This window comes from Prionailurus viverrinus, chromosome B3 (assembly GCF_022837055.1).
Source record: "Prionailurus viverrinus isolate Anna chromosome B3, UM_Priviv_1.0, whole genome shotgun sequence".
Taxonomy (NCBI): domain Eukaryota; kingdom Metazoa; phylum Chordata; class Mammalia; order Carnivora; family Felidae; genus Prionailurus; species Prionailurus viverrinus.
In genome coordinates, this window is record NC_062566.1 from 53,956,974 (window position 1) to 53,979,931 (window position 22,958).

At 40.2% G+C, this 22,958-nt stretch overlaps 2 protein-coding genes across 3 annotated transcripts in view; one reads left to right on the forward strand and one right to left on the reverse strand.

Moving 5' to 3' along the window:
* Positions 1 to 22,958, forward strand: part of SHF (Src homology 2 domain containing F) — an 85,862-nt gene that overhangs the window by 27,081 nt on the left and 35,823 nt on the right. For both annotated transcript variants that reach the window (XM_047861244.1, XM_047861246.1), the window contains exon 2: positions 16,249 to 16,443. In XM_047861244.1, coding sequence (XP_047717200.1) covers positions 16,370 to 16,443 — 74 coding nt within the window. In that variant the 5' untranslated portion in view covers positions 16,249 to 16,369. The remainder of the gene's footprint in view (positions 1 to 16,248; positions 16,444 to 22,958) is intronic.
* On the reverse strand, positions 4,428 to 8,360 carry SLC28A2 (solute carrier family 28 member 2). The gene is given in 14 exon segments (XM_053447928.1): positions 4,428 to 4,525; positions 4,528 to 4,542; positions 4,748 to 4,814; positions 4,817 to 4,848; positions 6,185 to 6,262; positions 6,855 to 6,893; positions 7,129 to 7,232; positions 7,234 to 7,299; positions 7,493 to 7,569; positions 7,571 to 7,623; positions 7,626 to 7,653; positions 8,068 to 8,128; positions 8,130 to 8,226; positions 8,273 to 8,360. Coding segments are annotated over 14 exon segments (903 nt in total).

Genomic DNA, 22,958 nt, shown 5'->3' on the forward strand with positions numbered 1-22,958 from the left:
TGCAGTATTTGTCTTTGTCTAGCTTATTTCACTTAGCATAATTGTTTATCCATGTTGTTGCAAATACCAGGATTTTCTTCTTTTATAAGGAAGAATAATATTCCATTGTGTATATATACCACATTTTCTTTATCCATTCATCAGTCAGTGGACATATATGTTATTTGCATACCATGGCTACCGTGAATAATGCTGCAATGAACGTGGGAGTACAGATAGTGATTTCATTTCCTTTTAGATGTACACCCAGAAGTGGGATTGCTGGATCATATGGTAATTCTATTTTTAATTTCTTCAGCAACCTCCATACTCTTTTCCATAGAGGCTGTACCATTTTACATTACCATCAATAGGGTATGAGGGTTTCCTTTTCTCCACATCCTTGCCAGCATTTGTTACCTCTTGTCTTTTTGATAATAGCCATCCCAGCAGGTATAAGGTGATATCTCACTGTGGTTTTGAGTTGAATTTTCCTGCTAATTAGTGGTGTTGAGCACCTTTTCATGTACCTGTTGGTATGTCTTCTTTAGAAAAAATGTCTATTCCTTTGCCCATTTTTTAATTGGATTATGGTTTTTTACTATTGAATTGTATTGCTTGCAAATATTTTCTCCCATGCTGTCGGTTGACTTTTCATTTTGTTGATAGTTCTCCTTTGTTATGCAGAAGCTTTTTAATTTTATGTAGTCCCACTTGCTTATTTTTGCTTTTGTTGTTGGTGCTTTTGGCATCATATCAAAAAACTCGTTGCCAAGATCAATGTCAAGGAGCTTAACCCACTATGTTTTTTTCTGAGAATTTTAAGGTTTCAGGTCTCATGTTCAATTCTTTAATCCATTTTGAGTTGATTTTTGTCTATGATGTAAGATAGGAATTCAGTTTCATTCTTTTGCATGTGGATATACAGTTTTTCTGGCACCATTTATTGAAGAGACCATCCTTTCCCCATTGTATGTTCTTCGCTCCTTTGTCAAAAATGAATTGACCATTCATGCATGGGTTTATATTTCTGGGCTGTCTATTCTGTTCCATTAATCTATGTGTTTGTTTTTATGAGAATCACTATAGTGATTACTATAGATTTGTAATATAGTTTGAAATCAGGAAGTGTGGTGCCTCCAGCTTTGTTTTTTCTCAAGATTGTGTTGGCCAGTTAGGATCTTTTGTGGTTCCACATGAATTTTAGGATTTTTTCTCCATGAAAAAGAAATGCCAGTGGAATTTTAATAGGGATTTCATTAATTTGTAGATCACTTTGGGTGGTATGGACATTTCAACAATATTAATGCTGCTAATCCATGAACACAGAGCATCTTTCCATTTATGTCTTCTTTAATTTCTTTCATCAGTGTTTTATAGTTCTTAGTGTACTGATCTTTCATCTCCTTGGTTAAATTTTTTCCTAAGTATTTTATTATTGATGCCTTTGTAAATGGGATTTTTTTTTATTTTTGTAAATGGGATTTTACAATCCCATTTCTTTTTCCAATAGTTCATTATTAGTGTATAGAAAAACAACTGATCTTTATATATTGATTTTATATCCTAAACTTACTAAATTCATTCATTAGGTCTTAACAGTTTTTTGGTGGAGTCTTTAGGGTTTTCTATACATAAGATCATGTCATTTCTACAAGCAGAGACAATTTTACTTCTTTTCTGAGTTAGGTGTTTTTTTTCCCTTGCCTAATTGCTCTGGCCCTGACTTATAGTACTGTGTTGAATGAAAGTGATGAAGGTGGGAATCCTTGTCATATTCCTGATCTTAGAGGAAAAGTGTTCAGCTTTTCACTGTTAAGTATGATGTTAGTTGTTGGTTTGTCATATATGGCTTTTATTATGTTGAGGTACATTCCATTTGTCCCAATTTGTTGGGAGTTTTTATCATGAAAGGATACTGAATTTGTTCAGTGCTTTTTCTGCATCTATTGAGATGATGTGATTTTTATCCTTCATTTTGTTAAACTGGTATATCACATTTATTGATTTGTGTATGTTGAACTATCCTTGCAGCCCAGAAATATATCCCACTTTATGTGAATGATCCTTTTAATGTCCTGTTGAATTTGGTTTGCTAATATTTTGTTGGGAAATTTTGCATCTATATTCATCAGGAATATTAGCCTATAACTTTCTTTTCTTGTGGTGTCCTTGTCTGGCTTCAGTATCAGGATAATGCTGGCCTCATAAAATGAGTTTGGAAGTGTTCACTCCTCTTATGTTTTTTGGAAGCATTTGAGAAGATGGGTATTAAATCTTTTTTAACTGTTTGATAGAAATCACCAGTGAACCCATCTGATCCTGGGCTTTTATTTGTTGGGAGGATTTTGATTACCAATTCAATCTCCTTCCTAGTAATCAATCTTTTTAGAATTTCTGTTTCCTCCTGACTCAGTCGTGGTAGGTTGTATGTTTCTAGAAATGTGTCCACTTCTTCTAGGTTATCTAGTATGTTGGAGTATAATTGTTTGTAGCAGTTTGTTATGATCCTTAGTATTTCTGTGTTATCAGGTGTGATATCTCCTCTTTTATTTCTGATTTTGAGTCTTCCCTCTCTCTTTCTTAGCTGAAATTTTGTCCATTTTGTTCATCTTTTTTTTTTAAAAATCCAGCTCTTAGTTTCACTGATCATTTCTATTGTCTCTTTTGCCTCCATTTCATTTATTTCTGTTCTGATTTTGTTCTTTCCTTTGAGCTTAGTTTGTTCTTCTTTTCTAGTTCCTTGAAGTGTTAAATATGTTTATTTTGAGATCTTTCCTTTTTAGTAATGTATAAACTTTAATGTATAAACTTTATTAATGTATAAAAGCTATAAACTTTCTTCTTAGAACTGCTCTTGCTCCATCTCCTAAATTTTGGTGTGCGGTGTTTCCATTTTCATTTGTCTCAATAGTTTTCTCAAATCTTCGCCCATTTTACTTAAATATAATTAACATATAACACGTATAGATATAAGGTATGCAACATAATACTTTGATGTATGTATATATTGTGAAATGATTACCATGATTAAGTTTAGTTAACATCCATCATCTCACATAGCTACAATTTTGTTTCCTTGTTATGAGTCAAGATATTTTAATTTCTTTTTTGGTTTTTTTGTTTTGACCCACTATTCAGGAGTATGTTGTTTAATCTCCACATACTGGGCAGTTTACCAGTTTTTTTCCTTGTTCTTGATTTCTAGTTTCATAGCATTGTGGTCAGAAAAAAATGCTTGATATGATTTCAACCTTCTTTAATTTATTACGATTTGATTTGTGACCTCACATATGATCTATGAGATAATCTCCCTGTATAACTGAGAAGAACATGCATTCTGCTGCTGTTGGGTGGACTGTTCTGTAAATGTCTGTTAGGTCCATCTAGTCTAACATGTAGTTTAAATTCCCTGGTGGATTTTCTGTCTGGATGATCTATCCATTGTTGAAAGTAGAGTACTGAAGTCCACTACTATTATTGTATTGCTGTTTCTCTCTTCAGATCTGTTAGTATTGGTCTTATATCTTTAGGTGCTCTATGTTAAGTGCATAAATATTTATGATTATTATAGCTGCTTAATGAATTGACCCTTTTATCATTATATAATGTCTCTTGTTACAGTTTTTGGCTTAAAGTCTATTTGTCTATTGTAAGTATAGCTACCTCTGCTTTCTTTCAGTTTCCGTTTTCATGGAATATTTTTTCCCATCCCTTCACCTTCAGTCTGTATGTCTTTGAAGCTGAAGTGAGTCTCTTAGAGATAGCATATAGTTAGGTCTTTTTTTTCTTTTTAATCCATTCAGCTACTCTATCTCTTTTGATTAGAAAACTTAGTCCACTTACATCTAAAGTAATTGTTGGTAGGTATGGACTTACTATTGAAAATTTGTTGTTTTCTGGCTCTATAGTAGTTTCTTTGTTTCCTTCTTCCTCTCTTTCTCTCTTCCTTTATGAATTGATGGTTTTTCTTTTTCTTTTTTTTTAAGTTTACTTATTTATTTTGAGAGAGAGAGAGAGAGCATGCATGTGAGTGAGGCAGGGAGAGAGAGAGAGAGAGAGAGAGAGAGAGAGAGAGAGAGAGAGGAGAGAGAGAATCCCAAGCACTGCCAAATTTTTATCTACAACCTATCTATATTCCAGTCACATAAATACAGTACCTTCTTCTCAGGGAAACCACCCTTCCTTACTTCTTCCTCTGGCCCTCCACTTCTCAGTACCCTACCAATACAGGTAAAATCTGTCACTTATGCATACTAGAGCTACTACTGAGGATGCACCTAATGAGAGAAAGGGACACAAATCTAGACTACCACATATACCAATCTCTTTTTATATACTATATTAGCATCCACATGATTATCGAGACCTTATTTCTCCCCACTCCCAGAAAATTACTGAGTGGAGAATAGAGTACAAGAGAAGGGAGCAGGAATCCTGGTGCTCACTCAACTCCGAAAGAGGTCTCTGCAGCACACATAGGCCTTGTAGGTGCTACTGGTGAAACCTGTGTTTAGGAGGGAGACACAGTCAGTTTCAGCTCCCTGGGGACATAGAAGATTCCTACATAAGGAAGACAGAATACTAAGAAAAAGATTTTACACATATTCCTTAAGGCTGTTAATTCTTGGGTGTGAATTGAGAATGTTGTTTAGATGCCTTTTCTATGCATCTTTGAGATGGATGGTTAAATCAATATTCTCAGAGAGATTTTTTTTTAGGATCTAGGTAAGGGATTTCTGCCAAGAGACTAAGCTGAGGTGCCTACCTGCCACACAGGCAGCGATAAAGGATACATAGGCCCCTGTGAAGAGGGCACTGACCTCAACCTTGGAAACAAGTCACTCTTCTGGTGGAGTACCATTGATGCTATAGACAACAAAACACAATAACTTGATCTCTTCCCCACCAGGCAATCAGGTATACCCAGTGAGCACCCACCTAGAAGAATGCAGAGGAACAAACACAGCAGATGAATACGATCCCTACCACCGACCACCAGAAGCCAGCCAATGGTACCCCAACAAGTGTGTTTTATACATTAATCCTGATGGGTCACTAACTCAGAAATTCCCTAGGTCAAGGATTTTTATATGACCCTAACTTCATTGCTTCTGTGAACATTCCTAAGATGTATATGGATCAAGCAAAGCTCTTCATTGCTGCAGGCAGGCACAGATCCTTGGGTGTTCACTAGATGAGATCTGCATTCTTAAGCCAGGACCAGAATTAGATGGACTGCTTTGAGCCAGAGGCATAAGGAAGGCAACATTCACCTAAACCTCAGCCACATGATGCATTTCCCACTACTGGATGGCAATTGCAGTCAGACAGTAACCAGGCATCAGGATTAGAATACAGCCAGTTGTTTAACAGAAAGGAAAAGATAAACTGAAATGAAATTGTTTCACTTTTAAGTTGTTCAATCAGCTACCAAATAAATCAATGTAATGGTTCTATTCCAGAATATGAGTGCCATAAAAAATGGACACACTGAAGTGTATTTCTTTTTATACATTATTTCTAACCTGGAACTTCTAAACTCTTAGAATGCTAGTCATTCTCCCTGCTGCTACCCTCAGAGACAATTCCACTTTCCTCATATCATTTTCTGGCAATCATCACCCACATTCAGCAATATCTTCAGTAGTCTAACTGTATCTGTGCCTGCTTTACATACTTACACCTCCTACACCTGATGACCTGTAGCTTTTAATCCAACGCTTCATACCACTTGGACTTCCTGTCTATCTGCCTTATGTGTGCACTGTTTTTATTTGTATTTTGATTCCTTGTGCAACTTCTATTTCTATGAAGGTAGCTGGTGAGTACCATAATTTCCAAAGGGACTTTTGCTACTGAATAGAACCCCAAATATCTTTACTTATATATCCACTATGCCCATTTAATGGCAAAAGAAAAATGTATCATTACAATCTTCCTCATAGAAAAAAATAAAAATAAAATTGGTCTTTTGGACCTCCAGTCAAAAGGGAAACAAGTAACAAAAATTAACATTGTAAATCCAGATGGGATCCATGCATAGCCCAGTATCATGGTTGCCTTAACTCCAAATTAACTGCTGCCTGAGAGGGCCCATTTCACATCAGCTTCTCTATCTGGTCTCAAGTTGTACTGAAGTACCAGTAGTGCCCACTGGGATCTGGTTGGCTTATTGGGTAGTTGGGAAAATAAATTAACTCATTCAACCCTCCCAGTATGATTCCTATGGAACTGAGATTAGCAAATCCACAGTGTGAAAATATAATGATTTCAGCTGTCACTTAGGGAAATAAAAATAAATAAGTAAATAAACTCAGTCCCTTGTGTGCACCCATATAATCAGGATAAAATTTCCAGAGTACTTAGAACCCCAATCTAGTCCACATTACCCTAAAGAATGTGGAAGGGATGCTCAGAAAATAATCAGTTCCTGAGTTGTTACAGGGATAATTACATGGAAACGACCATGGGCCTCTTTGCCCAACACTCTTCTGGTTGAAGCCTGTGAATAAGGAGAAGGCCTAGGAATGATAACGATCAAGAAGGGAAAGACAGAGGGAGAGAGAGAAAAGGAGATCAATTTATGGCAACTTAAACTTATAAATGAAGAAGGGACCTTAGACCATCAGGGTCCACCCTGGACTGCCCCGACTGTGAAGACCCAACAATTAATTACATTACAGAGAGAGGCTGGGTCAGACAGTGTTGGAAGAAGACCTCAGGGAAGCTTGGGTATTGGAGCTAAATGTAAAGTTATTCTTGCTTTCTGGTTAGGGCTGGGACACTGGGAAGGGATCTGCAGGTATGAAACAAGCTTTTGTTTAACATGTTCTTTCTGCCCACAGACTATTTGTGCTTTTCAGGATTCTCACTTACAGAAATCCACTGTTTCTCTCCCCCAATCCACTCTTCTGCAGAAAGATGTTTGTTCTTTTTTTTTAAAGATTTTTTTTTTCAACGTTTATTTATTTTTGGGACAGAGAGAGGCAGAGCATGAACGGGGGAGGGGCAGAGAGAGAGGGAGACACAGAATCGGAAACAGGCTCCAGGCTCTGTTTGAGCCATCAGCCCAGAGCCTGACGCGGGGCTCGAACTCATGGACCGCGAGATCGTGACCTGGCTGAAGTCGGGCGCTTAACCGACTGCGCCACCCAGGCGCCCCAAGATGTTTGTTCTTATATTGAGACAGTTGCTGACAAGCCACCAACTCATTTGTGAAGAACTTGATCTCCACCATCATACTCACAGAATAGTCTGCCCCACTCTACACCCATCATGAAAACAATGGGCTTTAGTATGTAGGAGCAGTTGACCTGGGTGAAAAAAAGAGATATCCAAGGAAAAGGAGTCCTGGAGCCAAGGACTCTCTCTGGAGCCTTGACTCTGTCTCCTCCACCCTTCTCCTATCCATGTTCTCTCTTAGCTCACTAAGGGGCAGGGTATGTACAGTTCAAAGCACTACTTAACCACAACTAGAGGGATAGCCCAACAAATGTAACCCTTTATCTGGAAAGGGAGTTTCTGAATGTCTACCAATTCTCCTAGTCAGGAGAGAGCAACATTGATGTAGGACAACACACCCATAAAAGGCAATGAGAATAGCTGCTACATTACCAAAATGGTCTATGGCATCCATGGTTCATTACTGAGAGCTTCCAGGACATTCTTCTCCTTCCTGTGGTTATTGGGCCTAAGGGAAGAATATGGTGTCTAGAGTAGTCTCAGCCCCTCAGAGAAGAGAAATTCCATGGTCCCTGCAGTCCAGGAACACAGGAAGAGAGGCAAGACCAGCTTAAGAGGTGAAGGGGGTTTGGTGGCAATCACAGTGAAACAATATCTGACTTAATTGCCATGAAATTATACTGACATCAAGGATAGAGGATAATGGCATGTAGAAGATAGAGGCTGGTGGAAGGATTAAATAAAAGAGGAAAATCAACATGGTTAGCTAGAGGCAGAGATAGACAAGAGGGGATATGTAATCATTTTATTACTTCTCCAAGAGACTTGAAGCCTCTGCCGTCACACCACTCTTGACCCTGCACTTGACCTCACCACCCCCTCAAATTATACGCTTCATTGGACTCATGCACAGGGTGATTTTACCCCCTTCATATTCTTGAACTTGGACTCATCCAAGTTATCAGTTTGACAAGGCAAGAGCAGAAGGAGCAGCCATCATAGAGGCAGAAATCAAGCAAGGATGATGCATCAATCAGTAAGGCCAAACTTGGGAATCAGTATCTGTAGAACCCAGACTAAAGCTCAGCAGGGTGTCATCAGACTATGCCTGCTCCGAAGGATTTGGAGGATCCCAACACAATGCCCAAAATGGTGGCAAACCTCCCAGTCATCACTGCATGGATTTCAGAGGGCATCGTGTCTGCAAGACATAGCAGATGAGCAGGGGTGCCTCTGTCATTAAACAAGGAGAGCTGTGTCAGATTCAGGAGGGTGTGGCTCCCCAGCCCCAGAGTGCCCACCCCATACCCCGGGACACATCCCTCCAGTGTGAGTGCCCTTTCAGCACTCAGCTCTGCTGTCAGACCTTCCCAGTGTCTGTCTCTGGCACCTACTCATATCCTGGCTGGCATTGTTCTCATGTTTTCACATGAGTTTGTCTCATCAATTTAAATTTTAAAAAGCTATAGAAAGGAAATGGTATCTTTCTTGTGTATGCTCTCAGTGTCTAAAGCCATATACTTAACGAATGACCTTATGGAGTACATATTAGCTGCTTAAAAAGTACTTATTAAATGAATTGCAAATAGATTATTAGAGCCCGGTGTTGATGAAAGAATCAAAAGAAACCATGTTTGTTGTAACACTGTGTGTCAATTATACTTCAATTTAAAAAGGTTGTGAAAATGTTGTGAAAGTATGAAGACCTAACTATATGCCTACTGCTGTACAAGATAATAGGGATATTAATATGACTAAGGCAAAGTTCCTGCTGTTAAGAGTCTAGCAGAAGAAACTAAGCTGATAATGCATAATTGCAGCAAAATGTGAAGTGCTATGGTAGAAGTGTGCAGAAGTACCCTAAGAACATTTCAGAAACAGTTAATTAGCCTAAGCTTTGGGAGACAAAGACCTCAATACTAACTTCATGCCAATTTGACAAGCTATCATCCCAGGCATTGAGGTGAGCAGTCAATAGCATATGCTGAGCACCTACTCCATAGAGACAAATGTATCAAATAAGTATTACGGGAGAGAGCCTTCATGTTAGCCCTGAGCAAGGTAAGCTATTGCCTCATTAGAGATACTGGAAAACAAGGGTCTCAGAGAGAAACCAGAATATAGGGCAAATATCCGTCATATTTCCCAAAGAAGGAGAAAAGTTGGACCAGGACATTTCCATGCATTCCTGTGTAAAAAGATGGGTCAGTGGTTAAGGATATCCAGAATAAGGGTGCCCAGATAAGTTTGAAGTATGAAGGCATGAAGTGTGAAAGCAATGAGCAGAGTTCCCTTGGAGCTTCTGAGTTTTCTTTTATCAGTGATTGGCTGCCCATACAGTCCTCATATATTTGACTTACCAGAAAGCATACTTTCTCTCAATCTGTTTTCTGCTCCACTTTGTGTTCCCCAAAGAAAAGAAGATCAAAATGCCTTCGAGTGCTTACCAACCCCTCAAAGATGTTTCCTGCCACAGCCAGGGTATCTGTGACAAGTGGTACTCATGGTGATTTGCAAAAACCAGGTGACCTAAAGGGATATAAAGACCTCAAGCATTAACATTAGCAGGAATGTTAGAGAGTCTCCAGCAAAACCCCTCCTCCATTTTATTGGTAAGGAAACTAAGGTCTAGAGAAGTAGAGTGACAAGCCTAAGACCACAAACCAAGTTACAAACAGAGTCTGGACCAGAACTCAGGACTCTTGGCTTCCAGAACAAGTAGATTAAAATAAATTAATTATGAAATAGTAGTCCAGCCTATTTTCTGTCCCTGCTCTGACCCTCAGCCTACATAGGGCCTGGACCTGACCATCTGAAATCAGGTATGCTTGAAAGGGTTTGCCTCTTCACATTGGGTTTACCACTCTACATCCTACATATGAGCATTTTTCCAGAATAAGTGTCAAAAGTGTCATTTCTTTTTTTTTTAAGTTTTTTTTAATGTTTGTTTATTTTTGAGAGAGAGGGACAGATCACAAGTGGGGGAGGGGCAAAAAGAGAGGGAGACACAGAATTCGACACAGGCTCCAGGCTCCAAGCTGTCAGCACAGAGCCCGACGTGGGGCTCAAACCCACAAACCATGAGATCATGACCTGAGCCGAAGTTGGAGTCTTAATTAACTGAGCCACCCAGGTGCCCCAAAAAGTGTCATTCCTTTGCCTCTTGACAGATCACAAGATGAAAGCCCACCTCCTCAGTGGTATAGGAGATGACTCACCTTCTGTAACACCCAGGTAGTAGAGAATGGGCATCATGCATCCAAAGAAAGGGATGATTGGTAAGGTCCATAATAAGAATGACAGGGCATCTGGTGAGATGTTACACTGAATGTGTTCATGTATACCATAAGTGAACTTCATTGCAGGCCTCTGAATTAAGCTCTTAGCATCCCAAGGATAGCTGATACAGTGTAGGTACTCAGTGGATATTTATTTTTTTTTAATTTTTTTTTTCAACGTTTATTTTTGGGACAGAGAGAGACAGAGCATGAACGGGGGAGGGGCAGAGAGAGAGGGAGACACAGAATCGGAAACAGGCTCCAGGCTCTGAGCCATCAGCCCAGAGCCTGACGCAGGGCTCGAACTCACGGACCGCGAGATCGTGACCTGGCTGAAGTCGGACGCTTAACCGACTGCACCACCCAGGCTATTTAAACACAGGCTATTTCAGGAATACATTTAAATGTACTACAAATCTATTATCCCATCAGTACTAAGCCACAAGGGGTCTTCTGAGCCTTCCTCCCCAACCCCTATTTCATTCCAATTTCCAAATATAATAATCAATGGGCAAGAGATTGATGCTGTTTCCTTTACTGATGGGATAAAATTCTCTTCTTAGAGTCAAACTGACATATATACTATACTGGCTCCTCTCTTGGACTCACATTTTCATCCTCTACACCTCCCCCAACACTGACACTCTCATTCCTCCCCATGAAAATTGATACGAGCTGAAAAGCAATGATATTCTTCACTGACGTATCAAAATTGGAGCCAGCCACAGTATAGTTCAGGAAAATTTGAAAGAAAAAAAGAAAGAGTAAACAAAAGTGAAGCCAGGAAGGACGCAAGGGAGAGGGGATTGGCCTCATGCATGATTAGGACCTACTGCCGCTACTAAGGTTGGTCTCCCTCGTGGAGGGAGGGCTATGTCCTTATGAGCTGCTCATTTAATGACATAGGACTCAGCTGTTCAGTTCCTTTTATGGATATGGTTAGTTGTACCCCAGTGTACTTTTTACTTTCCCACCAGATCTCCCACTGCCATCATTAACAAGACACAGCCCAACCTGCTCATGCTTCCCCTAAATTTCCTTTCTCTAGGGTTATAAAAGAGCAGAACCCTCACATTCAATTTCTCATACCTGAACCTGGTCTCCCAGCCATTGAAGTGCATTAAATTGAGGATCACTTCTGATGACCAAAATCCCAAAGGCAAGTTGAAGACCCAGGCCCAAAGCACTGCCCTCCAGGACACCTAGAACCAATTAGAACATTATTCCAATGTGAGTCTTGAATCCTAGTTGTCCATTACCTGGTTGGGGTTTTAAACATGAGTACATGTACTCTGGAACCAACCTAAGATATTAACAGTAAATCTGGGGTGATATAGAGTAGGGAGCAGGGGGAAACAGGTTAGTAATATATAAAGAGCCACATATGTCCATATGTTTTTTTTTAAACTGTCTACAGGGTAGATGTCACACTTACATACATACAAATAAAAGCATCATAAATAAATACTTTAATATTATTATGTGCAATGTGGATTCTCTATTGTATTCTATTTTCTTTCTTTCCTTCTTTATTTTTTTTTATTTGTTTGTTCTTTCTTTAACACTGGCCTAGATCCACAAATTGACATCAAGGTTCACTAATGGATCAGAACCTACAGTTTGAAACTAAGTGATCCAAGGCCTCTAAGAACTTTAAAATTTCTCTTAGGAGCAAAACTGTCACAGAAGCAAATTCCAAAGATTGTTAAGAACTTAGTTCTGTGCCTTTGCAATCAATAATTAGTAACACATGGTCCTTGGCTATGTGTTGTTATACTTATCCTGCATACCCAAAACTCTGCACTGTGGAGTTTGGAGGAGGCAGAGGGTAAGGATGAACATGCAGATTCCTGCAAAGGAAGACACAAATGCTCTGTGGCCTGTGTCTAGGGCAAGACATAGGATAGGGCCAACCAAGAAGACTCCTGCAAACACCCTGAAGAGGAAATGCCAAGACTACGTCACCAACTTAGTGAATGGATAACAAATAATTAACTTTACCATTGAAAAATAGAAGTTCACCCCTAGGGTAAGTGAAATAATTAAACAGATCAGACACAGAGACTTATCTTGAGAATTTTCATCTGGTAGTTTACTGGTTACCATCTCTCTCCCCCGACTCTTACAGAATTAGGACACAAATCACATGACTTCTTTTTCCTCAAGTTTTGGTATCAGTAAGTAATACAAAGGTTTATTCTGTAAGATTGTTCTAATGAATAATCAAAATATTTTTTAAGGGGGAAAAGTATACTTGGTTCTCCAATGGAACTCCACCCGATATCCAACCACTCCCAGGGCAAGAGCAAAGGCTAAGCCATAGATCAACTACCTTATGGTCCCTTGATGTACCAGATATTTCTGATCAATACACACACTGGTTTCCTCATGTCTGAGTGTTGGACAAGGACAGAGAATTAGAAGGGAGGTCACATATGAAAAGAAAACAAAAAGAGCATGTTGCTCATTAAGATGCCTCAGAAACAACAACGACAAAAGGTATCACAGGTCAACAGAGTTTCATTTCAGAGCTGTTCATGTTGTGAACTCATTGCACTTAAAGTGAATAAAATATGGCTTCCAGAATCCATCCTCCTAATGAACGCAGTCTTTTTAGCTCTATCTCTTCAGTGCCAAATAAGTCAAGGATACAAAATTTAGGTTGTAGTCTTAGTGTGTTTCTCCAAATTATCACTGTTGCAAACATTCTTAACACCTATGTTCTGTGCATCCATTTGGAGAACAGGCAGAAAAGAGGAACTTGAGAGAGAGAGTCTGAAAGTTACTCTCTCCCCCTAGGCCTGTTACCAGAGGACATGTACATGCTATAGTCAGATGAGCTGTGGCTGCTACAGAATCCAGTTCAGCATACACTGAACAGGAAGTTTGCTCCTTAAACTGTAAGGAATTGTAAAAGACACCAGTGGGTGCAGGAAGTTGGGAGGACAGGAGGGGAAAAAAGCATAAAAAGTATCAGGGAAGTAAAGGGAGACACATACGACCACCAAATCAATTCGATAGCTTAATGCAGCTGCAAGCCTCTTTGTTATGATCACTTTGATGAAAAGAAGTATCGTTTTTCTCATTTTTGACACAAGCCCGGATGATAAACAGACTGAAACTCTTCTCTGAAACATAACCCCTTCTGCCCCCTAGCAATGTTGAGACACGAGGCTACAAGAAACTGGACTAAAGTCCAGGGCACAGAAGTTTGTTGCTATCTTGCTCCCTGAGCCTTGGGTTTGTAAGTACAGAGGTGGGGGTTGAGAGACAGCTCAGGAACTGTCCAAGAAGAAAAAGGAAAGAGAACAGAGTTCGGGACAAGTTATGGAAACTGGGCTACTGAAATTTTTATCTTTCTCATCATTTCATCCAAAGCTTCCGGCAGGAGTTTCTAAAGGACTTTAGACATCTTGTTAGTTTTTTACCAAAGAATCTTTTTCAGAAAGTGGTGAACCAGGATGAAGAGCAGCAAACAGGTGGGGTGCCTGGGTGGCTCAGTCAGTTAAGTGTACGACTTCGGCTCAGGTCATGATCTCGCAGTTCGTGAGTTCAAGCCCTGCATCAGGCTCTGTGCTGACGGCATGGAGCCTGGAGCCTGCTTCGGATTCTGTGTCTCCCTCTCTGTCTCTACTCTTACCCCACTCATGGTCTGTGTGTGTGTGTGTGTGTGTGTGTGTGTCTCAAAAATAAATAAATAAATAAATAAATAAATAAATAAATAAATAAATTAAATAAACATTAAAAAAAAGAGCACCAAACAGGTAAGGACAGACAAGGCCAGTGCTCTCTGGAAATCCACAAGGCAGGCTGCCAGGCAATAAGCAACATAAAAGAAAGTACAGAGTAAGGTTCAGCAAACGGGGCTCCTCGGGGGCAAATGAAGCTCTAGTCATGAATGTTGGAGATAAAGCAAGAAAAACCCTCCCACGACCTTGCTACCCAGCCCTAATTGTCAGACTGAGCTGTCATTCTCAAGGCCAGGTAGATGGCTGTTTTCTTCTTGAGGATTCCCAGGGAGAGTTCAGCTTAGTTTGAATACTACATTTTTTCACTTACCTCTAGTGAAATCTCACTCTCTTCTAATTTATCTGATATCCTCTTTCTGTCCCCTGGAGTAGATTTGATCAGTATCTACCACTAGACTCTTCAAAAGTCATCTGTTCTTGGGGTGCCTGGGTGGCGCAGTTGGTTAAGCGTCCGACTTCAGCCAGGTCACGATCTCACGGTCCGGGAGTTCGAGCCCCGCGTCAGGCTCTGGGCTGATGGCTCGGAGCCTGGAGCCTGTTTCCGATGCTGTGTCTCCCTCTCTCTCTGCCCCTCCCCCGTTCATGCTCTGTCTCTCTCTGTCCCAAAAATAAATAAACGTTGAAAAAAAAAATAATTAAAAAAAAAAAAGTCATCTGTTCTCAAAACTGTATAATCCCAGTCATTTTAACCTTTCCTCTGGAATAAAACCATGTAAACAAGGCTACTAATAGGAAGTATAGCCATATAGTTCTCACCTCATGGATCCCTGACTCACCCCAAAATAAAAATTTTCTTTTCACTACTCCAGCTCTAACATTGTCATCAAAGTCCCATACATCACCAACAGTATATTTTAAACAGATGTTTTATGTCCTTTTCAAATATTTTATATCATTTATCTTATGAATAAACCAGGAAATAAGTAACAAATACTAGGCTTCTCTTGTAAAGCCTATAAGAACCATGCCCTGCATGGTTATCAGATATAGGTAATTGAGAGAAGAAAAAATCATCTTTATCACCATGTAACTGAATCAATTCAAGAGGCTGCTTTAGGATCTCAAGAAACAAAAAAGAGACAAACCCAGATTCTCTCAAATATTTAAGTCTATCAAATAGAAAAGTTTCAAAAAATAGTTGATTCTCAGATTTTACCTATTCCTGGAAGTGCAATTCAATAAGTTATGATTCACTTATAAGTAATTAAGATTTATACATCAAATAGCTCTTTAGATCAATTTGTGAATAGAGTTGCTTTCTATCTAGTAATTGTCTTGACACAAGGTCACTTTCCTAAAATGAGTGTGTCTCTTGCCCCCATGAATTCTCACCCAAGCAGGCCCAGCAGGATCTTCCTGAATAAGCCAGCGCGTGTTCTGCAGAAACTTCTTGCCCTGGTGAAAGGTTATGGGTCCCTCCTGATAAGAACCCAAAAATTAAGTTACAAAAGTTACTCCATCCCATTTGCATCAATTCCCAGAACTTAGATTATCTGGCTTGAGAAAGAATTTTCTGTTTCTCAATAAGGACAATTATTCAGCCAGAGGACGACTGATAATGTTGTGGCAGAGGCAAAAAAGCCAGATCAAATCTTGCCAAGGAGCAGCAGGTCAGAATAACCCTACCCTGCCTGGACTAGCAGTATCCCCAGTAATCTCTTACCACACAGGTAGACACTAGTTCCATCAGGAGAGACTCTTGGGACTTACTCCTTCCTTGCTCCTCAGGAACAAGGGATTGTTTAGCTTCGAGATTCAGTAAAGGGCCTATTCTGAAAGGCAGCTTTGACCATTCCCTCCCTAAGAACCACACGAACCCATAATCCTGAGCAGTCAATCAGATATGCACTGACAGACTAGAAGGAAAACACTGCCACCCTCAAGAATCTCTGGTGGGCAGGGCCTGAGAGAAGATGCCCAGCAAGTAGAGCTATTCAAATGTGATTTAACATTTACAGTGTGCTTTCTATATGTGGGGCTCTTTGTAGGAACTTTACAAGTAGTAAGTCCTCCCAAGAATTCTTGAGGTGATTACTGTTATCTTTTCCATTTTGCAGATGTGGAAACTAGAATATAGAAGTTAAATAACTCTCCCAAGGTCATGGAAGCTATAAGGAGCAGACAGAATGTAAACTCAGGCAGCCTGGCTTCAGAATCTGAGCCCTCAATAATCATCCCATGCTGCATCTCACCTGGCCTCCACACTTACCCGTCTCTGCCATTCCTAAGTATCCTCAGCACACTAAAGTCATGTAAGTAAAAACTCGAATTCTCAAACTCTTGGAAATTTCAAAGAAGGTGAGCCCAGCAAGAAGGCCCCAATTGGCCATTATGCTGAGTCAGAAATGCTTGGCCAGGACTGGGTGGGGCCAGTCACTAAGCTCAAATGCCCAGGGGTCTTGGTTCACAGATTTCCATGACTTTCTCCACTGCTGTCTCTGCCATCTGAGATGTTCCCTCTTCCTATACATAGCCTTTCTTTTCCCTCTTCCCTCCTCCTCCCCTTCCTCCTCATTTCCCTTTGGCAGGGAGTCCAACCCTGTTGGACTGAGAAGAGTGTATATTATCAGATATAGGTAATCTGATAGAAGAAAAAATCATCTTTATCACCATGTAAATGAATCAATTCAAGAGGCTGCTTTAGGATCTCAAGAGCTCTTTTGCCTTTCCATGCTTAATAGAGAAAGTGTAAGTAAAAAGGATTGTTTAGAGGTGTCAGTATACCTAAAAGGGCATCATTGTCTCCGGAACATCATTCACAAAGTGTGTCAAGGAATTAATTTAATTTTAATCCTAGACTTCTTGTGTGTGTCAGGTACCTTTGGTTTACTTCTCCAGACCCACTCTCCACCTTTCTCTATACCCTAGTCAGACCCTGTTGACTCTGTCAATGGGCTCCTATGCCCTTTAGCTCCGCTAGTTGGGTTCTACCAGGGTGACTCAGAAGGAGATCAGAGTATATGAAAAGACTGAAGTCAGTGTATTGAGGAGCTCTTTATCTGACTTTCCTCCTCACTTCTCTTACGTCTTGTCCCTTCAGGCCTAGGAATAGCAAGAGTTCACTGCTTACAGGTTCTTGCACTATCCTTTCTTGTGGCTCCACCACATCTTGCACACATCTTTGTAATGGTCTCTTTGTAAATAAACCCTCCTGTAATTATCTGAATTTAAGTATTCCATTTGTTTCCTATTGGGACCCAAACTGATACACTAGGGGAAGCTGATTTAAAATTATACTCAGTCAAATGCCAGTTCAGTAAAGCCACTGCAAAATTAGAGGGGGCACACTAGTCTAAAAATAAATATAAACCACATGCCCAGAAATGATTTCTGTCATCACTTCGCAAGCACATTCTACCATTTCCTGGGAAAGTTCAGTGGGTACCACGAGAAATCACTTAAGAACAGTCACTTTAGGGGGCGCCTGGGTGGCCCAGTGGGCTGGGCGTGGGCGCGGACTTCAACTCAGGTCATGACCTTAGGATGCATGAGTAGGAGCCCCGCGACAGGCTCTGTGCTGACAGCCTGAAGCCTGCTTCGGATTGTGTCTCCCTCTCTCTCTGCCCCCTCCCCCCACTTGCATTCTGTCTCTCCCTTAAAATAAAATAAAGACATAAAATTTTTTTTTTTAACAGAACAATCACTTTAGTGGTGCCTGGGTGGCTCAGTCAGTTAAGCATCCAACTCTTGATTTCAGCTCAGGTTCATGATCTTGAGGTTTGTGAGTTTCAGCCCCACGTTGGGCCCTGCACTGACAGCACAGAGCCTGACTCTCTCTTTCTATGTCTCTCTCTGTCTCTGTCTCTGTGTCTCTCTCTCTCTCAATAAATAAACTTTAAAAAATTTTTTTAAAATAAAAAAAGGAACAATCACTTTAGCAAAATCCATTAACAACCTGATCCTAGAATATCAAATTGAAACCAGACCTCTTGCAAAACATTAAAATTAAAAAACAAGAAAGCCATAGGGGCATTGCAAAGGAAAGAAAAAACAAACTCTCACACCTTTTAAACCAACTGAGAAGCAGTACGTAGAAGCATGTGAGTTCACTGTCTTGGTATCCTGTTTGGCTTGGGATCTAATACTATCAAGCTCTTTACATAATGGTACAATTTGAGGGTTAGTAACTGTGTTATATCTGGAAGCTGAATTGAGAAAAAATCTATCTGATAAATGTGGAACATAATAGCTTGGCCATAACTTGCTGTGAAGTATGTACCCTCTGATAACTTCTCCAGATATGTGTATGGGGGGCTTTTCAGATATGGACTAACAATAATCCTTTCACATTGAAGCCCGCAGCTTCAACTGACAAAGCAAGAAGAGAGTAGGGTAAAGATGATAGGTAGTGTTAGCTAAATAGAGCATTAGTGGTCACTACAGGTCAGGCTTAGCAGCAAAGATGTTTGTGCATTTTCTCAATGGCCTTATCTATAGGATGTGGAAACTCCCAACTAACACAGACAAAGCTATGGAAACTCCCAGGGTCTGGGGTATTTGCATTTAGCAGTTAGGGTGGAAAGCTTAGGACAACTTTCAGAAAATCCATCTCTAGTGACTGTTGACATTGTGGCCGGGTTGATTCTTTCCTGCTCTAGCTTAAAGTAAGAATGACTGAGTCTAAGAAACAAAAAGGTTATCCATAAGCCACAGTGGAAAGCTAAATAGGAGCTGGAAAATCACAGAAGGCAAAAGAAAGCTCTATCAGATGGAGGCCAGCAAACTTACATTGAAGGAAGAGACTCCATGAACCTGGGGATGACCAGTTCTGAGAGCCATCAGCCCAGGTATAATGAGAAGGGAACCTAAATCAGAACATGGTCAGGTGCTTAACTGCTGAGTTGTGATGGATGTATTACCTTAGAAGAGAACTCTTTCTCCACAGAGCACCCACATCTGTTTCATGTGCCCATTTCAGGCAACAGAAAACATCAGACCTTCTTCACACTAATGGTGGAGATCTAACGCCAAAGATCCACAAAGACAGTCAAGACCTATGAGGTGAAATATCCAAATGGCCCTTCAACCCACCCTCAACTTCTTCCTCATAGAACTCTTACCTCTCTGAGTTAGAGGTAGCACTGGTTCTGATGGGCAGTAAAGTCTTTCCCAGATAAGGTGCTCTCTCTCACTGGGGAGAATCATGACTCTAACTCCAGGGGCCTTTTCAAGCCAAGCCCTACGTTCTGTTGTTAGCAAAAGTTTCTCCTGGTTTCTAGTATAAAGTTAATGCTGATCACTGACTTCCTGTGCTGATGCAATTTGCCCTTGTTTATACATTCTTTTCATGATTTCAGTAGGAATTTGAGGACACAAAAGCTCTAGCTCCTTCAGCTGCAGATAGCAGGCTCAGGCCCTAATGAGAAAAAAAATGGAGGCGGGGAAGGAGCTCCTACCAAGGATGGGCTGCCTAAAATTCTTCACTTAGGATTTGCATTGACATGTAACATAGTCAGGCTGGAGACATTCTTCCAGACCCCCTCCCGGGTAACTTGTCCAGATCACACCCACCCACCTACCTTGCTATCCCCACCCAACCCTGCCAGGCTTACCACCATTCTCCCAGGAAGTCAGAACAGTTGCTCTGATAGGACAGCCAGAAGAAAAGCAGACAATAGAATCAGTTGGAGAGCTAGGAGGAAAAGTGAAAAAGAGAGATAATCTGTAAGAAGGAGGAGAGGTCAGTGATATTCAGTGATGTATACAATCAGGTAGCATGACAAATGAGAAGATGCTAGATTTGGTTGTGAAGAAGTGACTGGTTCTGTTTGAGAGAGCTGTTTACAGGAGAGCCAAGGACGATACCAAGTACTAATGAGTTTTCAGAGCAACTGTAATTCTTATAAATTGGTGGTGGGAATGATTTACGCAAGAACAGGCAAAAACAAAATACAAAAATCAACGGTGTTTCTATGAACCAAAAAATGAAGTTTAACGAAAGATACTTTAACATATAATTTTAAAAATAGTGTATCTTCAAATATTTTTTGTTTCCCCATCTATCCTCTCTTCTAGGACTCCAGTTATATGTATATTAGGCCATTAGATGATATCCCACAGATCACTACTAGTATTCTCTCTCTCTCTCTCTCTCTCTCTCTCTCTCTCTCTCTCTGTCAGTCTTTTTCCCCTTTCCTTGTTTTATGTTGGGTAGTTTCTATTGCTATGGCTTCAAATTTACTAATCTTTTCTTCTGCAATGTCTAAGCTGCTATTAATCCCATTCAGGTATTTTCCATTCCAGATGTTGTATTTTCATTTCTAGAAGTTCAATTTCAAACTTTTTTATAGTTGTTTAAACTGTCTACAGATTAGATTAACACACAAAAGGCCTTCCTGCTCCTGTCTCACCTTCAGAAAGATTCCATTCTCTTCTGTGGTGTCCTCAGCCATCTGTCTAAAGCTTCTATCACAGCCCAGTAATCTAGGTGAAACACACAAACCAACCAAAACACTCATTGCTCATAACTCTAATGCATACTGCTTCCTAGGGCTGTTACACAGAAGGCACTTGAGAGATACTTGTTGGATAGTGAATAATGAAGAACAACTCAACACCAAAAATAAAAAATAAAAAAAAAGTCCAAATACAAAATGGGGAGAGGACCTGAATACCTTTCCAAAGAAGATATATAGATGGCCAACAAACACATGAAAAGATGCTTAACATGACTAATCATCAGGAAAATGCAAATCAGACCACAATGAGATATCACCTCACACCTGTCAGAATGGCTAAAATCAAAAAGACAAGAGAGAACAAGTGTTGATGAAGATATGGAGAAAAAGGAATGCTCATGCATTGTTGGTGGGAATGCAATTGGTGCATCCACTATGGAAAACAGTATGGAGTTTTCTCAAAAAATTAAAAAGGGAAATACCATATGATCCAGTAATTCCGCTACGAGGTATTTACCCAAAGAATACAAAAAACACTAATTCAAAGGGATACATGCACCCCTATGTTTACTGCAGTATTATTTACAATAGCCACGATATGGAAGTAGCCCAAGTGTCCATCAATAGATGAATGGGTAAAGAAGATGTGTTATACACACACACACACACACACACACACACACACACACACACAGGATTATTACTCAACCATAAAAAAGAATGAGATCTTGCCATTTTCAATAACATGGATGGACCTAGAGGATATTATGTGAAGGGAAATAACTCAGAGAAAGACAAATACCGTATGATTTCACTTATATGTGGAATATACAAAAACAAAACAAATGAACAAACAAAACAGAAACAGACCCATAAAACAGAGTACAAACTGATGGTTGCTAGAGGGGAGGGGAGGAGAAGGGAGGGATGCTAAAATGGGTGAAGGCGAGTGGAAGGTACAGTCTTCCAGTTGTGGAATGAATAAGTCACAGGGATGAAGGGTACAGATTAAAGAATATAGTCACTGATATTGTAATAGTGCTGTATGGTGACAGGTTGGAGGTACACTTATGGTGAACATAGCATAACACATACAGCGGTCAAATCACTATGTTGTACACCTGAAACTAGCCCTGTGTATCAACTAAGCTTCAATTTAAAAAAAAAAAAAAAAGGAAAAAAATTTTAAAATAATGAAGACAGAAGAAATCATTCTGTAAGGAAAGGAGCTAGATACCTTTGAACATCAGGATCATCCTGGCACTCCTGAAATCTTTCTATGTGGTTAACCCCTTCTTGAGCTCTAACGTTGGGTCTGCCAGTGTTAATGCACTGCTGAAGTCATTTAGCCACCTCTGGAGGAAATGCTGAAAATTTGTTTAAATGAAGGAGTTATATTAAGAGGAAAGGCAGAGAGCCAAGAGACTGAAAACTCCAACTTTTTAATCAGGAGAATTAAAAATCAGGAGATTTTAATCTCCTCCTGATTTAATTAGGCTGAGCTAATGTTGAGTGGTTATATTATCTTGCTATCAGCTAAGAGAACAGACCTAGAAATTATCCTGCTTCCAAGAGAATGACTGAAGAAATCAAAGTACCAAGAAGGAGTAGTTGGAGGCCCTCCTGTTCCTCAATTCCGTTTCTTACTCAATTCCATTTCAATTCCTTGGCGTCAGCCAGAGTCATAAAATAGCTGTTATCTGGGAGTGTCAAACAGATTATCTTGTAGAATTATATAGATTTGTAGAGCAAAATGGACCTTTAAGATCTTCCTGCTAACCACAACTACACTGATTGTAGATAATCCAAATCATCAAGTCACATGCAGTTGCCTGCTGGCCATGGCATAAGGACCCTGCTCTGCTGGCTGTGCACTCAGGCCCTCAGTGAACTCACAGCCTATTACACCTCCCACTTCATGGAGAAGACATCCAGTTCCTCTCTCTAACCCTGACCTTAAGAAGTTTCCTTCCATACTCCTGTCTTCCCCAAAACCTGAAGGTTATTTCCACTTAGATGACCCACTGATGTCTCAGCACCAATGTGTTCTACACAATAACTTTCTGTATCTTCTCAGATACCATCTACTCCCAGTTCCCCTCTGTTAGGTAAAGCACTCCTTATACTTGCTTCTCTCCTCCTGTGTCCACCTACCCCCATCCCCCACTGGCACTTTCCCTCACTTGGCCTTAAGTTAAGCATGGGTTAGGTTAGATGAGGTCTGAGAGTGGGGCCCTCATGGTGGGATGTGAAGCAAGTATGTGTTAGAGCTAGGGCCTTTGTTCCCTTTCTCCAGAGGGGAAGTTCTTTGAGGGAATTGTTGGTATTTGGAGTTGAAGCCCTAACCCCCAATATGATGGTATTTGCAA